The following is a 24236-nucleotide window of genomic DNA, read 5'->3' as shown; positions in this document are numbered from 1 at the left end:
AGTCTGTTGCGATCAATCTTTGACATCGATGTGACAACCCGTGCTATTTCAGAGTGTGTCCGCGCGATAATAGCGACTGCCAAGTGGCGACTATTAGTAGAATTTTAAGCCAGGTACGCCAGTCGACGCGAACGGTAGCAGTCAAATTAAAACGCGTCCCGCCAATGGAGGGAATTTCGCAAAACAAACAAAAAAGAAATTAAAAAGTGAAGCAATGGCTGGACTGTATGAACGTCGAGCTACCAGTGGTGGGTACACTGGGTACGAAGAAGGGCCGAAAATACTATCAACGATTCGTGTCGCTGTCAGTAACGACGCATTAACGCATTCATATCGCATTCCAACCCTTCGTTCGACTGCAGCTTGCTGCTCGATGTCCTCGCGCTCGTTCTTTCTTCTTTTCTTTTGTACGCGTCTCGTTACTCGCGCGCTCACTCGTGTTAAGTCGCGCACTGCCGTGTAGCTTGCGCGAACAGCGGAAAAGTATTCGTGGCTATCAAAGAGTACACAGCCGGACAACGCGTTAAATATATGTCAAGTTGTAAGCTCGCGAAAAATCTGTCCAACGCTTTGCTCGTGCTGGTGCTATCGGTGAGTATCGCTGGTAAAAAGTGTGAAACTCTAACTATAGGGTTTCGTTGACGTACGTGAACTGTCATTACGCTCGAGGTGTAGCACGCGTTTCCGAAACGAGTGTGCACCTATCGCGCGAATCACTCTTCTCCGCTATATTACAATTTGTCGTGCATAGTAACGAACGTCGCAAGAAACGCTGGAAAAAGTTACAGGCAACGCGCCGGTGACAGCGTGTAATAACGCGCCTGCTAAACCGCTAATCTACTCCCATAAAGTATTTCTCGCGTTCCACGACTTCTGTACAATATGAATGCATAGTAAACAGTGGATGACGCACGATAACGACAGGTACAATTAACGTTTTTTCAACCCACCTGCGAGCTTATTACGAAACCAGTCACGAAGAGTTCCCGTGAAAAATCTTACCTCGATGCAACGAGGAAGTGGAGGACGTTCTCGAAGACAAAGTATCATAGACTGATGTTTATGCGCGCAGTGCACTCGCGTAAAATATATGTTTCGCGTAAATGCGGATAGGATGTGCGCATTTTTTCACCGCGTCCTATTCCAATTGAAAAATATAAATCTAAGTTTAATGTAAATTTACAGGTACGAACGAGCTGGTTAAAGACAAGAACATGTCAATGCAAATGGCACGCACTCGCGATGGTTGATCGAGACATGGAAGAGGGAACATCCGGCTCTTTGAGAGGACGTTCGTTCACGATCACAGGGCACCCTTTGCAAGTTCACGCAAGAGGTTCGCGTTGTCTCAGAGAGACCGCTACGCCGCCCACGTCGTCGCCGATTACCGGGAGGTATACGTGAAAGGTAAGGGCAGTTCGATCATGGATAACGATCGTTTATCGGCGCCAGCGAGCTATCGTCCTCTGTCCCCGTGTCGACAGATCGATTCGAGGAAATGGAGAATTGCGGTAATTGCGATAAGTAACGCAATATACGTTAGTCGAAAAGAACGACTCGGCGGTAGAGGAAGGTGTTAATCGCCGGTCAGGAGATTTACAGCGTGCATCGATATCCTGTGTGTTCGGTTGACCGAACGGAATGACGTAGAGAGGACGATTTCCGTGACGCGAGGGCGTCGTCATTTACATTTCCTAAGATGTCATCGCGGAAACGTAGACGGAATCGTGAAGCTTGTTCGCTTAACCCACACAGAGGCTGGAAGCAGAAGTACAAAGTCACGTTCTCCGAGCGGCGTAGACGCGCGGGAAAGGTACATCGAGGGGAGCAGCGGTTAAACGAAGGACGTAAAAACATCGGGTATGACGGAATATAAGTGAAATCGGAATAATTACAGGCGGCACGGACGCAAATCCTGCAATACGGTAGTCAGTAGGCGGTATGGCCTACCAACAGGCGCATACAGGTATACGCAAGCTCTTTGTCGGACGGAGGTGGAGTACGGGTTATATTGGCGCCACCTCCTGCACGGTTAAGCGAGCGACTAGGGCAGACTTACGCCTTACGCCTCTCTCTCTCCCTCTCTCTTTTCCCCTTTCTCCAGCTCTCTGACTATTCGTATCTCGTTCTCCCTCGTTGGTTTGCCCCTCGACACCTCTCGCTCGCTCGAATGCTCGCTTACTCCGGTCTGTTCCGTTCTGTTCTCTGCTCTTCTCTCCTCTCTCTCCCCTCTTTCGGCGGCTTGCTCGCTCGCTCGCGCGCTCTGCCCTCTCGTCCCTCTCCGCTGATGCTGCAACTCCGGCTCGGCTAACCCAACCTAACCCGCGGGCCAACTTCATTCCACGCCGACTGACCACCACCGACGGCCGTCGTCGTCCTCGACGCCGTCGTCGTCGTCATAGAACGCGGGTCACGCGACACGCCGTGTCGACGGTTACCGTGTGTTCGTGCGTTCTCCGTTCGGTTTTTTCGCGCGTCGTCCGTCTACGACTACCTCGAACTGCTATACGTATCCCGGTTCACGAGTGACAGAGTTCCGGCTGCGGAGACAGCCATCGTGAGAGGGAGAAAGAAGGAACACTTGGTAATAGAAAAGAAAAGAAAAGCTAGAGTGACCAAGCGTGTCTAGATATAGTTTCCGGTTTTTCCACGAAACCAGCTGTTAAGGGAGAAAATCAGAGAGGGAGAGAGAGAGAGAGATAGAGAGAGGGAGATCTGGGAACCAGACAACCGACCAGGAGAAACAGATTGATCCGAGTCGCGACGTCCCGCCGCGCGGATTTTGTGTCTCGTTCGCCCCGAAGACATTTGAACAGGAAGGAGGAGGAAGAGGAGGGACGATCATGGACATATCGGAAGATTGCTGGGACCACGTGGGACTGCTTCAAGAGGTTTCCGCCACGGAACCACCCCCGCCACCACCCGCTCCCGACTTCCTAATTCAGCAACAGGAGGTGAGCAGTTGATTTCTTTTTTCCTCGCTGCTACGATACTCTCGTGATCGGGATATTCGATCGATTCGGTCCGCGGTCGAACGAAAAAAGCGTGGGAGATCGGGATCGGACCGTTACAGTTTTTGCAAACACCGGTATCCTTTCGCTTCGAATCGAAAGAGAAATCACGTGTGCGTTAAGATCGATAGGAACCGGTACGGATGATTTACGTTACTGATTTATTACATTTTTTTCCGTGCTAATGCGTTATTATCGTGTAATAGGCGACCATTTACATTTTTGCGCAACTTTTTCCCCGATAGTATAGTGTTTAAACTAATTAGAAGACTTGTATATTAGGTGAAGCTATATTTTAAATAATTTACACGGAGCACAGGTGGATTGCACTGTCACGCGTTATCATAATAACATAGTATACTGGTTTAGTTCCGCTGGAACGTTGAAACATTCACCATAGTGCGTTCCATGAAACGAATATGGAAAATTGTACGACGTTTTAAAAAATTGTCGTGAGAATTGATAACAACGACAGCGTGAATCAATTTAACCTCCGCGAATACTCTGCAGAGTATACCGGTGAGATCGATACTTCGTATGCTCGAATGGAATCGGTAAAAAGAGTTCGAACGACTCTATTCTCGCAAAAAATAGATACACTCTATATGACAATATAATTTAAACTCCGTTAACCAATTCCGATTATAGATGTGGAATAAAATCTGTGTTACCCCTTAATTGACGCATTACAATTAAAAGCATGTTCTCGTGCACGCGATCATCGGGGGGCTAGCTTTATCGCGGGCACGATGCCATCGACACGATGCACTTTTCTCCGGAACAATTCCGCCAACGACATCGGATCAGTTTTATCGAATTAACTATTCGATATATGTACCCGGTAACGTGATTAAATCGTCCTTATAGTTCACGCGAATTCGAAAGTTAGCTCGAACGTATCTTTCATCGCTAATTTTTCAAGTGATTTTCGATTTCGGATCTCGACTCTGCTAAAACACGGGGCGTGTTAGCCGTTTCGTGCTTCGTTATTAATTCGTTGCCACTCTAAAAGCATCGTGTTTCGAAGCGGAACGTGACACGAGTGTAAAAACTTGGCTAAGTGAAGCTCCAAAATCGAAAAAAAGGGAGCCAGCTGTTCCGTGCCTTTCCGCCTTCCAATTTCTCTGTTTATTTAACTGGAGCAACCTGCAATAATCCTACGAAGGAGTTTCTGGATGGGTCGATGAGAGCAGAACGAAAAATTTAGATATCGTTATGGTCGCTGACGAGGAGCGTAGTGGCTAGGGTGGCTCGGGTAAGTCGAAGCTAGAGGAAAAGCACGAGAAAGGGCGAAAGAGAGAGAACGGAAGACGAGGCAGCTCATTCCGTTTCAATTTCGGGGGTCTCGTGTAACGAGCTCTCGCGGTGGAACAGCATGGGTCTATAGGGCGTTGGTTACGGTGCCCTGTAATCATCCTGGAAATTATAGGCATTTAGCCGGGCATGAATGAGCGGATAGGAAAGTTTAAGAAGATATCGGTGGCATCGGTGTGTCAGAGGCGCGTGCAGCATCGACGGCCCGATGCTCTCGGTCCCCCTTCGAGAAGTTCTCTCGTCAACCCTACCTCGAGTCTGCTGTGCCGCCAATTTCTAAAGGCACCTGCAGCTGCAATGTAAGACCCGATCAAGGCCCAGATTCACCTTCGATGTATTCCGTTCTTGGCATCTTTTCTCTCCCCTGGCCCCGATCGACCCCCGAGTACGTGTGCGTGTGTACACGGACAAAATTCTGGGACACGAACTATCGGGCTCGGTTAATTCTTCTTCCCTCTCGACGGACGACGATAATAACTGCGGCAACATAAGTTGCAATCAGCTGTCCATTTGTATGGGTGTGTACATTAAGCGGCACGCACACTCGCGTGTGCATTATTATGATAAACGATTATATACGCGTATGTATATAGATATACGATGATTGCGTACACTCGGCCATGTAGAATCCGTGTGCCGCTGCCGTTATTATTATTAAATTGCTTCCTTAGTGCACGCGAAGAATTATAAACAACCGATCGAGCGTGGTCCGCGACGATACTGGCCGTACCGGAACGCAGTTAAGCTTCCTCGCAGCGATTTTAATACGCTTCGCAAGATTAAAACATTAAAAGCTTCTTGCCAGCACCGGAGACGCGATTTACCCCCGTCTAAAAATTACCGATCGGCGACGTCAACACGTTGCACAAACGCGTTATTACGATGAAAATTGCGAACGGGACGTCGCACAGTCCAGTTCCTTTAAAGTAAAGGTCTCATCGCCGATCGACGGGATCGTTATCTGGACAAATAAGAGAGATCGATTAAAAACGTCAGCTCGTATTTCTTTAATTTTTAACCGGGAAAGGAATACGTAACACAGTGGCGTTCCAGCTGCGCGATAAAATATGTCAACGCGTTGAAACGCTGAAACGCTGCGAGTACGACGCAACGCGATGCGACGTGTTCCCGTATCAAAAAATCCGCACCTGCGAGTCGAAATAGTTCGGCTCGTAAGGCCGCCACACGTCTCTCTCGATTAACTCGCGCGCACCGCTCACGTATGAGTTTCCCACGGCGGGCCAGGATGGGCCCGTGTGGGAATATCGAGGCTTATTACTCGCGCATAGGTAACACACGTTCGATCCTTGATCGACCACCGATTTTCGTATTCCTTCCTCGTGTGCGTTTTCTCCTCGCCTCTCTCCTTTTTCGCCTTGTCCCGCTTTTTTCTTCCTCCCTCGTGCCTCCTGGATCGCTCGTTTTTTCTCCCGCCATAAATTTCTTCATTACCTCTACCAATTTTTCCGTCCCTCCTGTTTCTTCAGAGATTTTTTCTCTGTCTTTTTTAAACGTGACGTCATCGTACATTCCTATCCGTGTTTCGTCGTTTCTCGTATTCTCTTCGTGCTTTTGTAGCGATTCGGCGCAGCACGGTAATGCAACACGGTATACCCAGGGTAACGCAAGGGGTAAGTCGAAGAGGGTGCGCGCGTTCTTGTTGCACGCGACATTCTTTCAAGCTCTTAAGTTCCGTTCACACCGAAACCACGGATTCTGGTAGAAAAATACAACGTGGCTCGCCGCTCGAGGCACGTACGCGCTTCGTGAGAGAACTCGGCCGATTCGTACGATAACGACGGTGTACGAGCTGCTTCCGAATTGCTGCTTTCGCTTGGACACCGGCCGGGCATCGTCGTGAAACTGAAATGAGAAGTGGAACGAGGCTGTCGAGCATGGGACTCGCGCGTCACGTTCACGGAATTCCACGCGATTTCCAAGACAGATCGCACTTCTGATCCTCAATGCAAACTGCTTCACATAGTAAAGACCAATCGGCTACGCGTCGACGAGGCTAAGTATTCTGTCGGCGGGGAATCGGAATGCGACGCGCGCCAATCCGTCCACCGAACATTGTCGAGGAAATGAGAAACGTTAATCGAGCGTTTCGAAGCGTTTATCGGTGACGTACGATAAATTTCAATGATCATTTCGAATCGTGTTCGACGGTCATCCCACCGTCGAAACGGCCGGCACCATCGCGCGCATTTCGTTCTTATCAATGGCGGTCTCTCCCTGCTGACAATTATTTTTCCCTTAATGCCGCCTCTAAATATCTCCGAGCTCGCTTTATGTCCTCGCGTTAGAACTTGGCGCGCAACCACTCCACGATACGATTCCAGATTCGAGCGTAAACCGACGAACAAGATTCTCCGAGTGAAATTTATTAGCTAGCTGTAAATTATGGCGCGGTACACCTGTGCTTTACCACGTTCGGACTTGTCTCGGGGCTGATCACTCCGAAGAGTCTCTTTATAGCCCCCGACTTATACTTCCGGCCGACTCGGAACCCCTTGCCCGTTTTGATATCAGTGCTCCCATCCTCTCACTACTTTCGAATAGCAGCCAAGAAAGCGGGTTCGTTATCCGAATAATCTTGACGTTTCAACGTAGTCCATAGGATACGTAACACCTTTACCACTTTAATCCTCGCCAGCTGCAACGATGCCTTTTAATTCCTTCGGGTCCAGATCCGATCGCGCCCGTATTAATTAGGCTTGATTAACAGCCGACGATGAAGGACCTCCGCAGAGACGACTGCTTTTCTCGACATTCCGATCTTTATTCCCCTTTAACGCCGCTGTATGTTATTTCGTGATATTTTCAATCCGATTAATTACCATCCGTGGATTATATTCGAGCTACCAGTCTCCAAGGATCGTACGTATTCTATAAAGGTATCAGCTACAACGCTACGACCAAGCACGCGAATCTCCAAAGGTAGAACCTGCCCGTCATTTGCCAATTTCGAAGGTCGTTGCAGGCGGACAGATAATGCCTGTCTCGTTTAATACCAGCTGTCTCGCTAACTGACCTATTTCGGGGATTCCTTACAGCGTAATGTCTCAGCCTGCGCTATTGTCTGTTCGAACTGCTGAATGGACGACAGCGTAATGGTGCGCTTTACGATTTAGAGATTTAATATTCGCGCGGTAAGTGGTTGCTGCGGCTTGCGGTCTGCTTTACAACGCGTCCGAACCAGATTTAGCCGTTTACAGCCGAATTTACTGTCGCGGTTAAAACCGAGGCGCGTGAATCAGGGGTCGGAAAGAATCGTTTCGCAGCGATGTTCGGTATTTTCGCAAAAACGCACATAAATCCCTTTATATCGCTTTCGTGGATAGAAAAATCTACCGCGCGAGGCCGCGACCCCGTCCCTCTTCCGAAGAAAGTGGCCCGCACGAATGCGCATAATTACAACGACGCCGATGAAATATTAGCGCAGTTAATCAACCGCTTTTATTCGAGCGCGTTTCTCTTCGACGGAAAAAAGGAAAAAGGGGAAAACATTACACGGTACACACCTTCGGCATCAATCTTCTCCAAATCGGGCTGGAATTATCGGGCATCGCGAGAGATGCACGAAACGATACGATACATCGCCTCTCTCTCCCTCTACTGCCACTAAATTTCGTACAGCCGCGATACCATCTTCCCACAATCTAAACGTCCCACGCAGAGAGCTCCCATGGCGCTCGGAAGAGGGGAAAGATGTCGCTAGACGGGACGCTCCATCGAGCGTTCCGCTCGATGATATCTCCTTTTCCCGAACCGAACGCTCGTTGCGAGGTTCACACGGCGTGCACCCTGTAATACCCCGATATTCCGCGTGCTTCTCGACGCACGCAGGATACGCACTTGTCGTTCAGCCACTTGTCGCCCTTCCTGCTCCCGGCCCTCGGCTCACCCTCTTCGTTCGACTACGATCCGCGTTCCTACCATCGAGCCGCTGAATGAAGGCTTTCTTCGAGTGAAAACACGCGACACGTGCATCCCGTATCGAGTGGACACGTGCAACGCGTTCACCGGTTCCACGGTCGCCGGAACCCCGTGGTTACGCTTCTACGCCGACGTTTTCGCTAGTAGCCTTCGAGCGCATCCAACTCGTCGCTGCAATAACACCGACCCTGTCGGAACTACGATCTTCGGTTCCGTGCCATTAAGAGCGAGTCTCACCACGGGAAATAGTCGATCGAAGCTTTAGTACGTACGGTTAAAGAAGTACATCGACCACTTGTTGCTAAAAAAGATTGCATCCGGGAAACGCTGAACGCTTCGCGAGCCATCGCGAATGGGATCTTTGAGATGGAAAACGCCGTGTCTTTGTACTCATAGATACCAGTGTAAAACGCTCGATCGGAAGATCGGAGGACGATCGCGGTACTTCGTTTAAGCGTCATAGACAAAAAGCAGCAGGCGCAAGAATACCGTCTACGAGCCGTGACACGCAACAGCGACGAGCGTCGTTCAATCTCTCCGGCGAGCAGTAAAAATCTTTTCTGTGTCGTTGCGGCCGGTCGTGTATCACGCACAGCGAGTCCCGAGGCAGCCTCTCCATTTTCCGACAAGCGCGCTTTCTCCCCTTCGTGTCTCTGCTTCCTTTTTTCCTTTTCTCTCCTCTCCGCTCTTTCCCTTTGACTTCTGGCGTTCCCAGAGAGAAGAGCACCACCGCCGCCGCTCTCACCCCTTCCTCTTTTCCTGCCTCGTCGTGTCCCGTTCCTTGAAAAGTTTTCGACCCTCGCCGTAAACGGCGAGCTGCCTCTCGGCGAAAAGGGGCTTCCGCTCTAATTGAACGACCCTCGGTAGCCCGCTGCCGCACGCTCCGTCACGAGGGTGAGTTTATCTTGACGCGCGTCAACGCGGGCCTAGATCCAAAGTGGGAGTATAGCGTACGGGATCCAAGAGAGCAGCAACTCCGCCTTTATTCCAGCCTAGCGGTGTACACGGTCTCGCCGCCACCGCTTCGCTTCGTCGCCGCTTTATTAAGCGACAGACGCAGCGTACGGCCCTTTGCTATTTTCACGCAACAGTTTGCGGTCCAACCCCCTTCGGCTTCGCCTTCGACGAAACGAATGTATGTCGACGCCAGCCAATTTTCCTGTGCCCTGAATCTTCCACAAAACGTCACTCGAGGGTGCAGTATCGCTCTCGCGCGAGATTACAGCGTCCTGTTAACGACCGCGTGTAAAAGTCCTTTAACCATCGGGGAAATCGCGATGTCACTTTCCATCGATGTTTCTAGACAACTCTCCGGCTAAATTAGACAACGGTGTAGAGTGTTTTCGTAAATATCGAAAATACTGGAACTAGCTGCCTGTTTCGTGCGTACTCGTTTCTATACGACTCGAACTTAAAGCCGTATTCCAAATCTCTAAAGCTCTTTATGATTTCTAAAGGCTTCCGGATCGAAGCGCCCTAACTTTATCGACTTCGAGGAACAGAGAACCCGGCCGGAGAAAAAGCAAAGGCGTAGAGGGAGCAGGACAGAACGATCGACATGACAGAGGAGGTGTACCAATGAGCCGGATGGAAAACGACCCTCGTTCGTGGGGGTTAGTCGCTCCTCGGTTTCCTTCCTTCCTCCCAGCCAGCCACTTTCCCGCTTATTCAGCAATGATTCAATTCGGATGTGCTTTTTACGCCCGACAGCGACGGCGATAGCGTCGGTGGGTGGTTACCGAGCCGCGGTTGCAGTCTAGCTAACCGAAAAGGGGAACGAGCAAAAGCGGAGGAGAGACGGCACGGGGTTGAAACGAAGAAGGGACGCGAAGTTATCCCGCGCTGAAAACAGATTGCCCGGAATTCAGCCACCGTCGCCTCCGCCACCCTCCTTTCAACCTCTTTTCGCCTCGTCTCGCCTCCCCGCCTCCTGCCTGTTCGTGAGAGAAAAACCGAGAGGATAGAGTCGACTAACCAACAAGTCGTTCCTTTAATTCGGCTTACTCGTTTCTTTTTCCCTCGGTGCCCGCACCCTCGACGGAACCACCACCTGTCCGGATCCTTTTCACCCGATAAAGGAGCTTCTTACGCGTTTACATGCCGACCCTTATCGAGCCGCATCTACTTAACGTAATTTTTATGCATATCGTCGGGCCCCTCGGTTCATTGATGGAACGTGAACTGGAACGAGCGGAGCTCGGTACTTCTTTGTTAAACGTTATCTCTCTTCGTATGATGAACGGTTTTGGAAATTTCAGGCGAAGGTAATTGCGAAACCAGTAACGAGTCGTTATTACCATTCTCGTTTTCTGTGAACGGCGTTGGTAATTACAGCGTCTTCCATTCCGTCGAGTTCTCGACCGCGCGCGTCCGTCTTGCACGGCCTTATACTACTATCGACGTATCGACGGCCTGTGATTACCAGCTCCACGACTTCTGCGTCGAATAACGAGGCATCGTTCGCAAAGTGAATTGTACTCGAATCGTATACCACTGTTTCGTACATCTTGAGTACCCTCGTACCTAAAAGAACTTTGTGGAGAACACGCGTGTACCAATGGACGATGTGCAAAATGGACCGACCTTGCAAACGAGGCATTATTTCGAGGGGAAAAAGCAAGACCGCCGCGAGCCGCTGTCAATTCCATTAAAAACTCGAACGAAGCTCGTGTTAAAACGCCTTCTTGGCATGGGATGAAGGTGTATCGCGGTGTCGTGAGACGAGCGGGCCTTGTTCTCTGCCGGCGGTCGAGCCTGTCCAATGAAAAAGCACCCTTTCTTAAGAAACCGTAATGACGGGATCGAACACCGGGCCCTCTTAATGCCCTCGCCTCGACGAAGTGTATCGGCAGCTTTGCGACGCGGTGTAAATCAAACACATATTCGCCCGGAGGCGGGCCAGCCTTTTACACGCGCAAGTATCAGCCGCGATGCTCGTAAGGACACGCAGAATCTCTTGTTCGCCCTCTCGAAATTGCCGTATCTCGATTGACGAGCGGACAGCTTGTCAATTGCTTCTTTCCTTCCGGGTTTCGTTGGATTTACGGTTTGTCGAGGTTCCTCGCATCTCCCGTATATGCATATTGATTCGATGTCTCGGAGCAATATAGTTGCATAATGAACTGCGAAATACGTGTCTTGACCCCAAGAACACGTCCATCCGTCAATCAAAGGAGTATCTTTTCAGAAGGATCGCACCTGCGCGAGGAATCACGCGACCACCTCCATAATAAGAAGTTTCAAAAGACGTTTTCTTCGGTGAAGATAGCAGCTTAGAATCGAGGAACGATCTTTCTTGGACGGAATGGATAATAGCGATAAGTAGAGACGCTTGGTTGGACGATATGCGCAGATTTTTGCCACGCTACCGGTTCGATAAGCAGCGTAACACGGTATGTAGCACGACGAAGGAAAGTCGCCAGCAGCGGTAACTAGCAGAGAGCGTTAGAACGGCCGATTACAAAGGGTGCTTGAAAATCAAAGGGTGTTCGCGTAGCTGTGTGCTCGATTGACGTGACGTAATAGGATGGTTCGGTCTAACAACGAAAGCATCGGTCCCACTCGGTCAGTCGCATATTAATAGCTGGGACCATGTAGCCAGAAGCGGGCAGCTGCCGGCTCGTTTGCAGCACGCGATACTCGCGCTCTCACCTGTAACGTATATCTCGACTTGTCTCTCTCTCTCTCTCTCTCTCTCTCTCTCTCTCTCTCTCTCCATCTCTCTCACTTAAACCTTCTCGCTGTTTCCCCGTACTGCTTTGGTCGCTTCGCTTCTGCCACGGCATCGCTGCCTCCTCTCTCTCTCTCTTCCTCTTGATTCTCGTGCTCGTATCTATCTCCGCGAGGAGCACTTGAAATTATTATTCCCGTTCGCCTGCTAAAGGCCTCCGTATCTCGCTCGCTTAATGTGTACAGGGTGTTCCGATATTCGAGTACGTGGCCTCCCCTCTCACCCTCTTACTCGCTCTTTCCCTGGTTTCTCCGTTCGCTTTGCGGTACAGGCGATTTCTCGTCGGGAATATATAGACGGGACGCGGCACAGCGCGCTCGATGATTTCGCCGTGAAATAAGCGCGTGTCAATGAAATACGCCGGCGGTTATTGCTTGCTTTTATCGCAGGTTAATTATATCCCCCGCGTTATCTCTCAGGGCGTGAATTCATAAGGTTCGCATAAGGGAGCTTATCTGGACGCGAGCATCTGGACGCCACGAGCGTCCACCGTGGATTCTCCTATAAATAGAGGTGATTTCCACTGGATAGCGCGTTCCTCTTTTTCCACTTTTTTCCTCTCTCTGGCGACGTAGCTTTTCTTTTTAGTCAACGATCCAAGTAGAAAAAGGATCCATCGGACAAAGCTGCCGGCTAGCGTCCTCGAGCGCGCATAAGCGCGTCGTAGCGATTTCGATCACGCACTACGTCGAGCCCGCTTCTAGTGATCGATGATCGTCGCGAACCAACTCTGGGAACGTTTCAAGCTATCCCATTGACAAAGAATATCGACGGCCGCGTTGCGAAATCGAGCGGCGCTCCTCGACAATCGAGGCACGATCGCGCTTAAACGATTGATAAAAGCTGCTGGCCCGATCCATCATGATTCTCGGCTCGTCGCGAAGTTCGATCGCGCGACCATACCAAAAAAGACAGGAAAGGAAAGGGTACCCAGACCAGCGAGTTCTCTCTCACCGCTGGATAATTTGTATTGCTTTTCTCCATCGAGTGGTCGTCGTCTTCGTCTTTGTCGTCGCCATCGTTGTCGCCGTAGTTGCCATCGCCCCTAAATCGACCGCCAGCCAGCAGTAATTATTGCACTCGCTGATAAATTAATATTGCTTAATGCCTGCTGTCGGCGATGCTTCGCCTCGCTACGTTAACCGATAACGGTTCGATAATATATTCCGTTGACACGAGCTGAAAGTGGTTCGATCATGCATCGAGGAGGAAAGATGGTTTTATACTTCGTATAATGTAAGAACGAATAATGACAACTATGGGAGGACAAATGAGATCCAGGTCTTGAGTTAATCGCGTAGATATATGCGCGCGATCAATGTTTCAAAGAGAACAGGGAAAATTTGGATTGAATTTCTACCACTGTAAAATTATTACAGCAAATTAATCCCCCGAGGTGAATTTATTCAAGTCAGAACGCAAAGTAATTTCTTCTTATCTTTCTGAAAAAATTAATCTACGCTCGTGCGACTATTAAATATCGAAGTTAATTATTTATAAAAGAATTTCATATAGGTACTCGATAATATTCCACGATATTTAACGTATCTTTGAGATCTTCGATTAAAGAAAGACTAGACGTATTACGCATATGTGCCAGTATGCTTCGCGAGATTAATAACGCTCGTAAAGTAAACGGTAAAATCGCAAGGTTCTCGATCCGAAGGGCCCGCACGGTCGATCGAACAAGAGGAACGAAACCGGTGCACTTCTTTTCGATTCTTCACGGTGACCCGGTATCAACGCGCGTACGCGTGTACCCGGTACCGAACATAATGCCTGCCCCGGCTACGTCGCCGCGATAAATTATCGTAAACGCATGTTAACCGCCCGCCTTGGATATTTGTTAACAGGTTAGAGTAGGCGGCGCGTGTGTACTCTCGTTCCGTCGTTACACGTACGTTTATACGCGCATAAAACGTGCTCGGTTATGGCCGGCACCACCGTGCTCCTCTTTCAATCGCTTCTTTCGTCCTCGGGCATCGACCATGCCCACCTTTCATCCCTTGTTTCCTCGTTGAATATTTCAATTCATTTGTTATATAACAATAGCGTATCACCACTATGGTAGATATAGTTGTATATTAAAATAAAAATGGTTCGATCGGTCTGGATTTTTATTCTCGAAAAATCTTCCTGACACGAGTACAACTGCCATGAATATGCAGCAGATATGTATTTCAGTCCGCTCTCTGGCAAACTAGTTTCGAGGGCTGGTTTGAAACGAGATTTCATTCGGTGGTTTTTAGCGTTCTCGTTGCCAGACACGAGCTTTTTCGTCTATTATTGTGCTTTAACTTTCAGCGACCAGAGTTATTAGACGATGTATCCTGAATGTAACGGCGAAACGTCGAGTTTCGGACATGATTTTGACGCACGGATGGATATTCGTATCGCGCGTGTCAAAATACGAACGCCACGTGTTTCCTTCTGCCACATGTTAATACTCGAGCATAACCGATACTACTTACTTCCAACAATTAAACTGTTACCGTCGATTCGTTGTTCCCAAAACATAAATCACTGCACAAAGTCGCAAAGTACCCTTGGATAAAAATGATTTTTACCTTTTCATCTCGACGTACGCCATTAATCACGATCCGAACAGCAGAAAAAGAATCGCGAAACGGTTTCCGGTTGTTGCACGCGAGTCTTAACCCCGGCGACCTCGAGAAGGAAGAGGAAAGTGGGGAAGAGTTTCGAAAAATCGGTACGCATGATATATCGGTGGAAGAAATGTCATCTATCCGTATTATATATGATATCGGTCCGCGAACGATCGGCGGATATGTACGCGGAAACGGAGACCCGGCTGGTAGCAGGAGACCGTAACTCCCTGCTTAACCTAAGTTATCGCCGCGCAGCTGATTATTAATGTTGCCACGATTAATAACCGCGGAGGTTACGCGGATCGGGGACCGGTAAAATATTGCTCCGTGCACCTGAATAAGTAAGTGAAACGCAGCGCGAGAAAAATCCCTCGCATTCGATCGCGGCCGACTCGCTGCTGGTATTACCGTGATTCATTGAATTTTCCATAATGACGTCACTTCCGGTCTTCCGTCGGTCGACGAGGACATTCTTGGGTACCGGTTTAACGATTCCGATTGTTACATCGGTGACATCTCCGCGATTTCCTTCCATTCGACAAGATCGTTTCAACGCAGTCGAACGTAATGGTCGTTCCTTGTAAAGAAGTTAATTAGTTCCTGTGACCCGAACGTTACGTTGGCCTCGACTTCGATGCTGTTCCCCTCCGACGATTTTCACTTACGAACCGCATACCGGTTACTCACAGACGTACAAATAACAAGACGAATAAGTAGGTACGTTTCAATTATGCGGCTTCTGTTATGGTAACGGAAGTATTCGTTTCGTTCGAATGAAATATTCCATTTGTTTCCTCGAATTCTTTAAGATCGTTTCCATGTAATATTTACATCGAACAAGATGACTTTAATTTCAGTTTAAACGAATACACGTCCGTCTTCGAGGCTTTAGCGCGGTTCCACCGTAGAGTCGAGCGGGTAATCGCTCCTCGTTCTTTGGAATTCATCGCATTTTTCTAACACGTAATTGTAAGGCAGTAGAGTAAGTAGGATTAACACGATCGTCGATACACAGTAATAATCACGAAGATAACAGTCGACCAGGAATCGCGAAGCGTACCGCCGCGCCGTCGCTTCGCATTTCGAGTTCGCGTGGACACGCACAGGTACGCGTGTCGTTTCGTGTAACGAAACGCACACGATGCACATTGCCGGTATTGGCTAGCGGTCGCTCGAGTAGGCGCTACTCGTCCGGTAATTTCAGCTGGATCTGCATATTTTAGCACGAAAACTTCCGTCGATCATTATCCTCGCGGCGACGCGGCCAGGCCGCGTTTCTATACGCTCGCTTCTACATTGTAGCACATGCTCGTTGCGAACCACGCGAACCCTTCGTGCGATCCATGGAAAATCGTTATACCCTAACCTACCAGAAAATAAGGGAAGCATTCGTGGCCTAAAGATAGAAAATCAACGTAAAACTGCAATTATAAAAGTCGGTATTCATTCGTTGCATATTTTCATATCGTATCGTCTATTCGCATACACACTGTATACCATAATTGTCGTCGCTGTGTATCGGTCTATTAAAACGCAGGATATGGTCCGACGATACACGAACAGACGTCCACGGTAAAAATAATCGCGTCGTCCATCTGGAAAGGTGAAATCGAGAGACCATATCACGATGGACGAAAGCAACGCGCATTGGCGTAATTCGATAAGAGTTCTCTGGTGAAAAGACCGATGGGAATCGTGGCGCAAACAGACCAGAGAACGAAAATGTCGGTGGATCGCATGACGCGGTACGATTGTCGGTGGGATTCGTTCATTTCGAAATTACCTGTTGATGGCCAGCAGATATTTTCTCACAGGGCGGAATATCGGGTCGTTTTATCTGCACGCATTACCCCGCACCCCTGTCCACGTACCCCGGCCTGTTTACAACGAGCAAGACGCGGGTCACCGTTATAAGAACCTCGCTACGGCCACGAACACCGGTCTTAATTGTAATAACTATAATTAGCACCACTTATCCAGCCGATAAAGAAGTTCGGTATTAAGGAAAGGGAAAATTCTAGGCTCTGTTCGCCTATCAACGTGAATCACGAGCTTGGATGTTGGATGGCTGATCGCATGAAAAATATACTCGCGCGGTATTAAAGTACCGCGAGGAAAAATCCGTGGCTCGACTTAACGATTTCATGTTTGTACCGCAAAGTTTAGCGCCACTCCTCGTGTTGCATTAGCGGCGATAGAATTCCGGTAACCCTCGCTCGTGTATACTTACTTGTAGCGTTCCGCGGAGTAGAAAAAGCTTGTCGGTTTTTATAATAGTCGGACTACCTACAAACGTTGAACGATAATTAAGATGTTGGAATTCTTCGAGTTTTCACTCGCTGCGAGACAGAAACGATTTATCCGGGAATAAAAAAATGCCTTATTGATATAATAAGTAATTACGAATCTGCTAACGAATGATTAATTAACTACACGGATCTTCGTGTAGAGTCGACACCTTCAAAAAGAACAAATTATCTTTCGACGGTTTGAAAAACACGTTCAGCGATTCTAATCAGCGGAACGGCTAATAAAGTCCAATTATAAAAGCCCGGTGCGATCTTCGAGTTTCTCCGTTGAGATACGACCCTGGGGCGAAGTGGCTGTGAAACAAGAGGCAGAGATAAGAAGGAGGCTTGCCAGGCAAAAAGACGAGAGCCGCGAATGAATTTCAACGAGGGCCGCGATTTGACTCTCCGGTCTCGCGTAGGTTGCCGACTCGCGAGCGCCCTTTCCGAGAACCGAGTCTCTCCAGTCCAACCGCACGACCTTGTCTCTCTGCATTATGGATGCGTTATAATTACCTATTCATTTTCTATGGGCACGTAACATCGTGGTGCTCGCTGCTCATGCGACGCTTTGCACCTGATCGTAGATAGAAAACGACCGTTCGCTGACGGCCAACAGAGAAACTGCTATTCGTGTCGTGCTTCGCGTAACCTGTCGTCGATTGCCCATACTCCAACTCCAGCATGTGGTTCTCTGCATGTACCCTGTAGAATTTCAGCTCTGGCGATCTTCAAACGACCTAGACTCAGAGGAAACGAGATGCAGTTATCCGAAGTGGAAAAATCTTTGAAACTGTGGTGCGAACTTTCTGACTCTTGTATATCGTGTATACCATGTACGTATAGTTTTTCTTTTACCGAAGGATAAATCGCGCTCCTTCGGCAAGCGACAGAATCAATGCACCAAGTCCTGTCCAAGCGCAAAAAGGATAACTTACAAAAATCACATTGACGCGCCATCGTCTTATTCGTACAAAGGACACGATATCCAAAATCTGTTGCATCCAGTGTTCGATAATGAACAACGAACATCGTGTCACCCTATACGTTCTGTCAGCCCCCAACGAAGAATAATCAAACACATCAACCGCAATAACAACACTCTTCAGCTTTTCCCGGCACTTTCCCAGATATCGATCGTCGAATAGTCGTATAATATAACAGCGTCGGAGTCACAGTGTCGCTAATCATTACAAATAATTTATAATAGGACAGTGATGAGGCGGTGATCGCGATATCGTTGAAACATATGCTTCATTAGCGTTGCACTTTATTTTTTACGATCATCCTCCTCGCCTATTCTTCGCTGTCTCTGTTTCCCGTTCTCGCGTTTTCTGCGCACGCTAGAATCGTTGCAGTCGTTTCACGCGAGTGTTCGAAGAACGGTAGCGTGCGTATCGCGAGTCTCGTGGCACAATGAACACGAGACGGGATCGTGAACGGAGGAAGGAGGGCCGTGTGTGCACGCATATTTGTAAAACGTGCAGTTATGAAAGCAACCCGGCAATTAGTCGACACAGTCGGACAATATTTTCGCGTTGCGTCAGACCAACCAACGGAATCGCGCCGCTTTTGTTACGAAAACATCGACGCGTTTGTTCTTCCAACGGAATTGAAACGGAGCGGAGCCCCGATGAAACGACGGATAGCAAAGCCAGCTCGTTGCAAAATCATTTAATTGCTTGCACGTCGGTTTATCGATCGGCAACTCGAATAGAGTATTTCCAACTTTTTGTTATGATTCCGTGTTTTGTATTAAAAACATCGTGATATATATGTTCGCCGTTTGTGCAATATCCACGTGAAAGAAAGTTTCTTCCAAGTGTAAGAGATGTTTATTCGATGTGATTTTTCTGATTGTACAACATCGAACTGTGTCCATACTAGTTGGTTTCCTGAAAAACGTAGCTTCTCCTTGTTAGGTATTTGAGTCTCATAGAAACCACACTGATCTATTCCGCTCTCCATAGACTCTCAATTCAATTATTCGATCAGTCTCAGAATACGAATTACTCACATCCATAAGGTTGCTGGTCGCGAAGAAGTATTGCATAAATAATCGTAAATTTCGAGGGAAATTTTGACAAATAATATTTATACGACTGTTGCTTGTCTACTCTTTTAATTTATTACGCAGTCAATCGGTGTAACTTCTGAACGGTTTATATACCTAAACTACGCAACATTCGTGACGCTCGAAACATTTCCACTCGATTGAAATACTGTCGCGTATACGACTAATTAGCAGAAAGAAAAATTGTTCCCGGCTGGAGGGTCGATCGATCCTTCATCAAGCCGAGGAGGTGAAGCTGAATGGCTGAGTTGACTATTTTTCGAGCGACGACCGTGCTTCTCGAGAAGCTGCTTCTAGGAAATCGTTTCCTACCAGCTAGAGAAGACACCGGAGGGAGATGTCTCCGCAATCTCCGGAGGTATCGACTGTCCTCTTTGTTTATAAATAAAGTTCGGAGATGTGGGCGTCGATGTAGGTGTCTCCGCATAAAGTATAAGGAGGTATCACGACGCCCCTCGTCTGGGGGGTAAAATGGAAATGCGTGGCAGCGGGCGGTATAGGCGAAACCCCGCGGTTTCGACTGTTTCGGCCAAGATCTACGGAGAGAAGCCAGCGGAGAGAAAAAGAGAAGAAGGGAGAAGCATTTTGGCCGAAAACGCCAGTTCCTGGTCGTACGCCGAGAGAAAAAGCCTCGATTTATTTCCTCCGAACCGAACGCTCGTTTCTCTTCTCCTCTTACCCCGTTTCTCTTCGTCCATCGAGAATACATCGAGGAAGTTCGAATCGTGTGCTAGTTCCGCTCTTTGAAATCTACGTTGCCTTCGACCGTAACACGCCTTGTAACTCGAAAGAATCGATCGTTACGTCCTTAATGTCCGTCTTGTAGAATGTACGGGAGGATCGCTGGCTATTCTACCCCTCGAATTTTTTCCACGGTGCAGCAGCACAGGGTGAAAAACAGGGTCGGCGAAAATACTTTCCGTTCGAATTCTAAGCGACGCGGCGTTCGGTGGCGAATGGTTCGGGATTCTTCTTGAGGTTGCGCTAGGCGCGCGGTATAAAGCCCGGCCAGGGCAGAGGAAGGAAAGAAGGAGGAAAGGGCCAGGGTGAACGAGAAGGCAAGAGAGCGCCGCTGAACGGCGCAGTTTATTTCGGTCGGGTTAATTAGTGTTGCCTCGCGAGGTTTACGGTTGACATTTCGTTGGTCGTTCGTTCGTTCGTCGTTCCACTGTACAGGAGGACGGGGAAGGTGAGAGGAGGAGGACAGACAAGGGGAGACCGGCTTTTTTACGGCAACATACTGGTCGGCCATACCGAGTGCCGTGGAGGAAGACGAAGTCGCCGCAGAGGAGCAGTACAGAGAGAGGAAAGAGAGGAGCACGAGAGGGAGGAAGAAGAAGAAGAAGAAGAAGAAGAAAAGGAGGAGGAGGACGACGAGGAACAAGGACACACCGGCCAATAAAACTGCAGTGCCCCTCGAAGGTGCACCAAAGGCGCCAGGGCAGTCTGGACCTCCCTTATTAGCTCCCCTCTTTCGATTTTTACCGTCCACCTTCGGATACCCGCAGCAGCCTTTTGTTTTATCCTACGGTGTGAATATCGCACCGTTTTACGGCGTTCGGATTGGACCCACCTTTGTGATTGCGGCACCAGGCTAGAGAAGCCTAGCCGACGATACACGATGGGTCGAACCAACACATTTCATAAACCTTGGTCTTTGAAATCTTTGGGAATTCTTGTTCTTGAATCGTTGTAGCGATCAAAGACGGACAGACGCTGCTTTGAAATTCTACCGAATCGAGAAGAAATCTTGGTTAGCCTTTCGAACGAGTTTGACGAGGAAGCACGAGCTTGCTGCGAGAGCTCCGTATAATTCCTTGGTTAGCAGGACAGTTTACGGGCTACACAGGTTCCCGTGTTTCTCGATTTCCCTCGCGTTTCACCTTGAATTAGGTAGTTGAAATCTTTCCCTCGTTAAGGCCGGGGCCCGAACGAACGTTCTCGCAAGGGAGAGTAACGAATTACAAGAAACCTGGCAATGGAAAGAAAGATAAGAGAGCGGAGAAGGCCTTACCTAACTGGGTCGAGGGTGAAACAAAGAAAGAGGTGAAGGAGAGACGGGTGAGATGAACGAGTAGTAAAGAAGGTGGATGGTTTGCTGCCTTATTAAGCGGTCTTATCGCTAGAGACAGCTTGCCCCGACACGGCCGTTTAACTTTTACTCGACCTGCAAACAAGTAGTGGACACACTGGCCAGGGAGATAGGACTCGCCACGTTACCCTCGCCTACCTTCCACTGAAAAGCCTTATCACATTTGAAAAACTTGACGGCTGTAAACATGAAACGACGCTGCAACTGGCCCCCGGATACTCCCCGCGTCGAGATTTACAATGCGTCTTTAAGCGGCGTTAACTACACAGCGGGATATTTAAGCGTTACTTAACAGAAGCACTCGCCGATGTACGATCGCGAACAGCGGTGTTCGAGCTGCTATAAAATATCGATGCCTTCTCGTTCTGGTGGCCACCATCGCGCTGCTACGCGTATAAGGTACGATCGATCGGTGATAAAATTTCGTGCAATTAAACGCCAAAGATTAATGGTTAGGGCTAAAGCTTATTTTAACCTAAGTACCGATTCGTACGTAAAGTAACTATCGGTGTTTCACGCGGATTGCTTTGTTCGTCTTTCGTGCGCTCCCTACAATTTCTACTTAGAAATCGCGACAACTTCATTTCCACGAAGTTTCGTTATACGAAAGCCTCGTATTCTCCGACGATCGTCGGTAGAAGCTTCGAAGCTCCCTCGCGTCCCGACGAAGGCGGCAAAATATTTGCCGCGCAAACAAGAAGACATGGACCGAGCGAAGCTTCGTTTGCCGCCGAAACGGTAAACAAAAGTGTACGTTCCAACGAAGATGAAACAGGATTAAACGGGTTATTATTGTGGTTTTGACGGGTCACAATGACTCTGTCACAATAAGGGAAAGTAGCGGCGCGAGACGAGTCGCAGACCGAGACAAGGTTTTCCAAAAGAGAGAACATTGTGCTGGCGACTGTTGGTCGATGGGGCGTGATCGGCAGGTCACTAGGTTTACGCATCGCAATAAATCATTCGAGAGACCTATGGCACCCTCTCTTGGTTTTTTTCTCTTGAACGGTCCCAACAGGTACTCAGGTACTGGAAGGTCCTTGGAAGGATCCTTATCTCCTAAGAACCTCGTCGACCTGTCAGTTGATCCTATTAGCGGCATTGAATCTTGCGTTTCCAATAGCAACCGCTATATTTTCACTCTTCGCTCGGCTGTATCGGGTTTTTCCTCCCGTTTCCATATTTCCTCTTCCAATATTCCACGTTCCACAGAACGCTCGCATCTTTTTTGTTCCTCTATAAATCGCCGCGTATACTCCGAGTGCACGGAGCGTTTCTCGCGCGATACACCGCCGATACGATTTCTGGCGTGCAAGAAGAAGGCTGTCGGAACGCTTCACGCGTCCCCGTGCAGAATGTGTACGGCTAGCAAATTGCTCGAGGCAACGTCGCGGAAAATCGTCCGCCGCGTGGCTTGCATTGACACGAATAAGACACATGGCCGACCAAGCATGATAGCGAGGAAAACGCGACCATTTGCACGACCGCACGAAACCACCACCCGTTCCAAAGTTATTATCGCGCGCCATTTTAAAGGCGAGTCATTCGATGTTACTGGATAATCTAAGACACTCTAATTTGCCGAGTAAATACTTCTTCGCAGATAACAGCCTCGGCTACTGTCTAATAACCCGTGAAATTATTCTAAATGCCAGAGTAACCGAACGATCCCCGTGGCTAATCCTTCCGACGACGGACCGAGTCCGTGAAATCTCTCCGCCGAACGAACGTCGCGTTTCGCTCGGAATATTCGGCTCGATTCAGAGCGGAGAGATTTATGCGCTGCCCGAAATAATTGCCGGGATCGGGCAACTTTGTCGTTCGAGAAAACGCGCCGATTCTTTTAAGTGGCTCGTATTACGAAAGAAAAGCTTTCGACGAGCAACATGATTTAAATCGTGCCAGATCGGAATAATAGAGGTTTATTAGAAACTTAGAAATTATATAGCTGGCATTTCGGAAGGAATAATTTCTAGAAATTGAATAGAGATAACCGGCGTTACGGTTATTTCAAAGAGGAGATGGTAGGTATCTCCCGTGAAAGTAACCCATAATAACGCGCGAGCCCATTAATCTTTGCTGGAAAGATTTAATGAACGAGATTTCAACGGTAAATTCGAAAAAAGAAAAAAAAAACTAGCTGTTTAGTAAATAATCCACGCGAAATCAAGAAACTCGTTTCCTAAATGTAATAGTATGCTCGAAAGCGATGATAGGGATCTAATGAATGCGGTTCGTACACCTTCTATTGTTTTATTGTTTCATTCATACGCGTTCTCCAAGATGTTCTATCTACGTTTCTACAAACCATGTTTCCGATCGATGATCTTGGAGACATTCGAGTCTCGTATTTCTCGCGGCGCTTTTTCCACCTCATCGTTGCGATCGGAACGGAACGATCGAAAAAATTTAACGAAGTTCATTAAGCATGCAGCTGCGATACTCGTCGCCTTCGAGCCTCCGACGCGACGACCACCACTTTTTATTTATAAACCATAGGCGCTGGAGACGGCGTCGATCCAACCGAATTCTTGGAATCGTTCCTCCACGTCGGGGCTGTTCGTCACGGACGTTACTCCAACTCTGCCCAAAACGTACTCGCGCGGCCGATTGTCGCGAATGCGACGCTCAAAACTCTCGCAGGGTGTCCTTGTAACCCGAACGTTTGGCCGTTCGTGTCACGTAGCTATAACAAAGTTTCCGAGCTCGAGAAGCGTGGAAACAGGCTGCACGACGCATCGTAGTACTCAGCGATTTCACGAACCGGACAATGGCGCGATATAAGCCGGAAGAAGGTGGCTAGTCGCAGGATAAGGAAAGACAGAGCGGGTGGATAGGTTGGATGACGGAGTTGGGTAGTAGAGAGGGTTGGTTGGAGAGAAGAGAGAGAGAGAGAGAGAGAGGCCAGCAGATTTATTTAAGTCCCTCGCCGTCGGGTTGACAAGAGTAGACTCGCGTAAACATACTCGTTTCTCCTTGTTCCGCTGTGGCCGTTTGTCGAGCCTTAGCGGGGGAACGGCGGCGGCGGCGGCGGCGGCGGTGGTGGCAGCGGCGACGGCGACGTCGGCGGCGGGATCGTTTCACGGTAGTTTCTCGCGGGTGGGGCAAAAGGCGTCGTCGCGCTCGTGGGCACGTTCGATTCGAAAGGACGCCCGCGCGCGAAACATTCGGCCAACCAC

General features: G+C 48.8%; 2 protein-coding genes across 2 annotated transcripts in view; both read left to right on the top strand.

Moving 5' to 3' along the window:
* The first annotated feature begins 214 nt into the window (after window positions 1-214).
* On the top strand, window positions 215-2580 carry LOC105665968. Its single transcript, XM_012310804.2, has 3 exons — window positions 215-304; window positions 1289-1407; window positions 1898-2580. The coding sequence occupies exons 1-3, from the start codon at window positions 215-217 to the stop codon at window positions 2034-2036; spliced, it is 348 nt and encodes a 115-aa protein (XP_012166194.1). The 3' UTR covers window positions 2037-2580.
* A 93-nt stretch (window positions 2581-2673) lies between these two features.
* The window catches only part of LOC100648208 (homeobox protein caupolican), a 75766-nt gene continuing 54203 nt past the window's right edge, over window positions 2674-24236 (top strand). Inside the window, exon 1 of the mRNA XM_048407007.1 lies at window positions 2674-2954. Within this exon, the coding sequence (XP_048262964.1) occupies window positions 2844-2954 (111 nt within the window). The 5' untranslated portion in view covers window positions 2674-2843. The remainder of the gene's footprint in view (window positions 2955-24236) is intronic.

Source organism: Bombus terrestris, chromosome 7, assembly GCF_910591885.1.
Source record: "Bombus terrestris chromosome 7, iyBomTerr1.2, whole genome shotgun sequence".
NCBI classification, from domain to species: Eukaryota; Metazoa; Arthropoda; class Insecta; order Hymenoptera; family Apidae; genus Bombus; species Bombus terrestris.
Note: the sequence above shows the minus strand (reverse complement) of the source record. Positions and strands in the feature narration are given on the sequence as shown.

Excerpts from the sequence above, each read along its gene's own strand:
- LOC105665968 (XM_012310804.2), top strand. The coding sequence starts at position 215 with ATGGCTGGACTGTATGAACGTCGAGCTACCAGTGGTGGGTACACTGGG. Across the intron at positions 305-1,288 it reads TATCAACGATTCGTGTCGCT|GACGTTCGTTCACGATCACA; the intron begins GTCAGTAACGAC and ends GCTCTTTGAGAG. Across the intron at positions 1,408-1,897 it reads CCGGGAGGTATACGTGAAAG|GCGGCACGGACGCAAATCCT; the intron begins GTAAGGGCAGTT and ends GAATAATTACAG.